The following is a 3,126-nucleotide window of genomic DNA, read 5'->3' as shown; positions in this document are numbered from 1 at the left end:
CGCTCACTTATTATCGTCCCTGTTTTGATTTCAGCAAATCAGTTCCAGCGAACGCACACAACCTGATTAATATTCATGAATCAAGCAGTTTTCTAATTTGCACTAATTTCGATACATACACAGTTACCAAGTTTTAATTTAGTGACACAATCTACAAGAAAGGCATTTTCATGAGTTCCAGCGCAGGTCTCTGACCCTGACTCTGATGGAAACGCTGCCCCTGAGATCTCTGCCAGCACAGGAAGAAAGAGACCCTCAGAGTACACGAGAGAAATCGATTCCCGTCTCAGCTAATGGATTAACTCAAACCACACACACAGTACAGACTGTATGAACTCCAAAATTTCAGAAGTCGATACCAGTACTAGTGATAAATTACGTAAATAATGCTTGAAGTTATTGCTTTTTATCTTGGGTACATTACTGTTCAGAAGTATGTTTTTTTTTAATGTTTTTCAAAGTCTCTTATGGTCACTAAGGATGCATTTATTTGCAAACAAAGTAAATATGTGAAATATTATGCAGGTCTCTGACCCTGACTCTGATGGAAACGCTGCCCCTGAGATCTCTGCCAGCACAGGAAGAAAGAGACCCTCAGAGTACACGAGAGAAATCGATTCCCGTCTCAGCTAATGGATTAACTCAAACCACACACACAGTACAGACTGTATGAACTCCAAAATTTCAGAAGTCGATACCAGTACTAGTGATAAATTACGTAAATAATGCTTGAAGTTATTGCTTTTTATCTTGGGTACATTACTGTTCAGAAGTATGTTTTTTTTAAATGTTTTTCAAAGTCTCTTATGGTCACTAAGGATGCATTTATTTGAAAACAAAGTAAATATGTGAAATATTATTACAATTTGAAATAACTGTTTTCTATGTGAATAAATGTTCAAATGTAATTTATTTCTGTGATGCAAAGCTGAATTTTCAGCATCATTCACTGTCACATGATCATTCAGAAATCTCAAACAGTTGTGCTGCTTAATATTTTTCTTAATATTTTTTTATCAATTTTATTCATCCTTGCCGAGTAAGAGTATTGATTTCTTTCAAAAAAAAAATTCCTGTTACAGAACAGTAGTGTATCTGTAAGCAGTGTCTAGTATTGCACAAAATAAAACAAAAAAATCACATTGAAAACTGGTCGTTCAGACATCATTTATCAGTCTGGCTTCATCTACACCAGTCTACAGTTGTAATGTGTGGTTTTCAAAGGAAGTTCACACCAATATTTTTTTACCATGGCTGGCTTGGCCGCTTATATTCAGACCGCAGCTGGTTTGACCTCAGTGACTGAACTGAGTCAGCACTACTGATAATAGGAAGAAAAAAAATGCTTGTGAAATACTGGTCTTTTTGACACCCTACTAGAAAGTATTTCCCATGCATTAGTACAGACATTAATATAATATAATATAATATAATATAATATTTGTGTGCTGACACTGATAGCCAGCTGTTTATAATTCTGCTCCTTCCTGCCCCTTGTTTTAACGTTCATTAGGAAATTGAAACAATACTCTAAAATAAACTGAAATAAATATTCTCTATAACAAGTTTTATTTAGCAAATGAAATAGAGTTAAATTGAGATATGGGAAAAAAATGTGCTATTAATTTGAGACACATAAGACACAAACGGCCTATTAAAACAGGATTCAACTACTGTTCAAAAGTTTTTGTTGTTTTTTTTTATAAAATAATTATTATTAGCAAATATTTAGCAAGGACGCTTTAAATTAATTAAAATTGAGAATAATAAGATATATTTTTTTTGAGCAGCAAATCTGCATATTAGAATGATTTCTGAAAGATCATGTGACACTGAAGACTGGAGTAATGATGCTGAAAATTCAGCTTTGCATCGCAGGAATAAATTACTTTTTAAAATATATTCAAATAGAAAACAGTTATTTTAAATTGTAATAATATTTCACAATATTACTGTTTTTACTGTATGTTTGATCAAATAAATGCAGCCTTGGTGAATATAAGAGACTTTTAAAAAAATATATTTAAAAATCTTAAACTTTTGATCCCTAATGTATTTGTTAAATTCAAAATATTCTCATTTATAAACAACAACAAAAAAAAACATATTAGGGCTGCACAATGAAAGTTTCATTTAAAATGTGTTTTTGTAAAAAATAGGGTTGAACATTCAAATTAATTAGTTGTAACCAATCACAAACGTGTCCATTGATCACATGGATGCACTGGCCAATCACAGATCTGACGCACAAAAAATTATCAATCAGAATTTATTTATTATTATTTCAGATAAAAGGATAATATTTCACATCAATGGGGCTATAATTCTGGGTTTACCTTTTTATCAGGTCGTGGTGCGTTCTGGATGGAGCCCAGGGCTTGGCGTTTGTACTCCAGCCTCTCGTACAGCTGGTGTAGTTTGGTTGCGGCGTAACTGGCCTGTTCGTTGATGCCTTTGCTGCCTTCATCCAGGGCCACGTCCCCTCCTTCCATCACCGGACCCTAAACGCACAGAAATACAAGAGAAAAATCACCGAAAATGGCGATGGAGTGTTTGGATGTAGAAGCCAGGCTCATATCATGTTAAACTCACGGCGTCGTCTTTCTCCTCGCTGCTGGACTGTGAGCTGCTCCTTTGCTCCTCTCGTTTAATGAGCCGCTCGTACAGGTCGCTCACCAGGAAGGATGGGTAATAGCGCTCCTTCATGGTCTCGTACACGTCTCCCTGGATCCTGTGGAACACGTCTGTACCCTTGTTCCCCACCAGCGTCTGCTGGATCTCTTTATAAAGAGCCTTCTCCACCGGGATCTCCCTGCTCTCCACAAAGAAGTTCTGGTAGATCTCTCCAACCAGCTGTGGCACTTCATTCTGCACAGAGGAAGAATATCAGACCTGATCTGGAGTACAGACATTGAAACCAGGCACATTCTTGTCTTGTTTTTTAAAGGCATTCCTTTAAAAGTGAATCTCACAGGTAGGTCACATTTAATCCCCAACAAAAGAAAAAAATCTAACTGTATACGTGGCATCAATAGCATAACATTTTGCATAAATATTAATATTTATACTTATATTTTACACAAAAAAAAAATTTTATATATATATATATACAGTGGTGTGAAAAAG

General features: G+C 35.3%; 1 protein-coding gene across 1 annotated transcript in view; it reads right to left on the bottom strand.

Annotated features, from left to right (window-relative positions):
* The window catches only part of LOC107731702 (sorting nexin-25-like), a gene marked incomplete at its 5' end in the record, with an annotated part of 46,583 nt that overhangs the window by 15,090 nt on the left and 28,367 nt on the right, over positions 1–3,126 (bottom strand). Inside the window, 3 exons of the mRNA XM_016542848.1 lie at positions 143–151; positions 2,337–2,501; positions 2,593–2,868. Of these exons, the coding sequence (XP_016398334.1) occupies positions 143–151; positions 2,337–2,501; positions 2,593–2,868 (450 nt within the window). The remainder of the gene's footprint in view (positions 1–142; positions 152–2,336; positions 2,502–2,592; positions 2,869–3,126) is intronic.

The sequence above is a fragment of the Sinocyclocheilus rhinocerous genome, unplaced genomic scaffold, assembly GCF_001515625.1.
Source record: "Sinocyclocheilus rhinocerous isolate Xijiao unplaced genomic scaffold, SAMN03320098_v1.1 scaffold5813, whole genome shotgun sequence".
Lineage (NCBI taxonomy): Eukaryota > Metazoa > Chordata > Actinopteri > Cypriniformes > Cyprinidae > Sinocyclocheilus > Sinocyclocheilus rhinocerous.
Note: the sequence above shows the minus strand (reverse complement) of the source record. Positions and strands in the feature narration are given on the sequence as shown.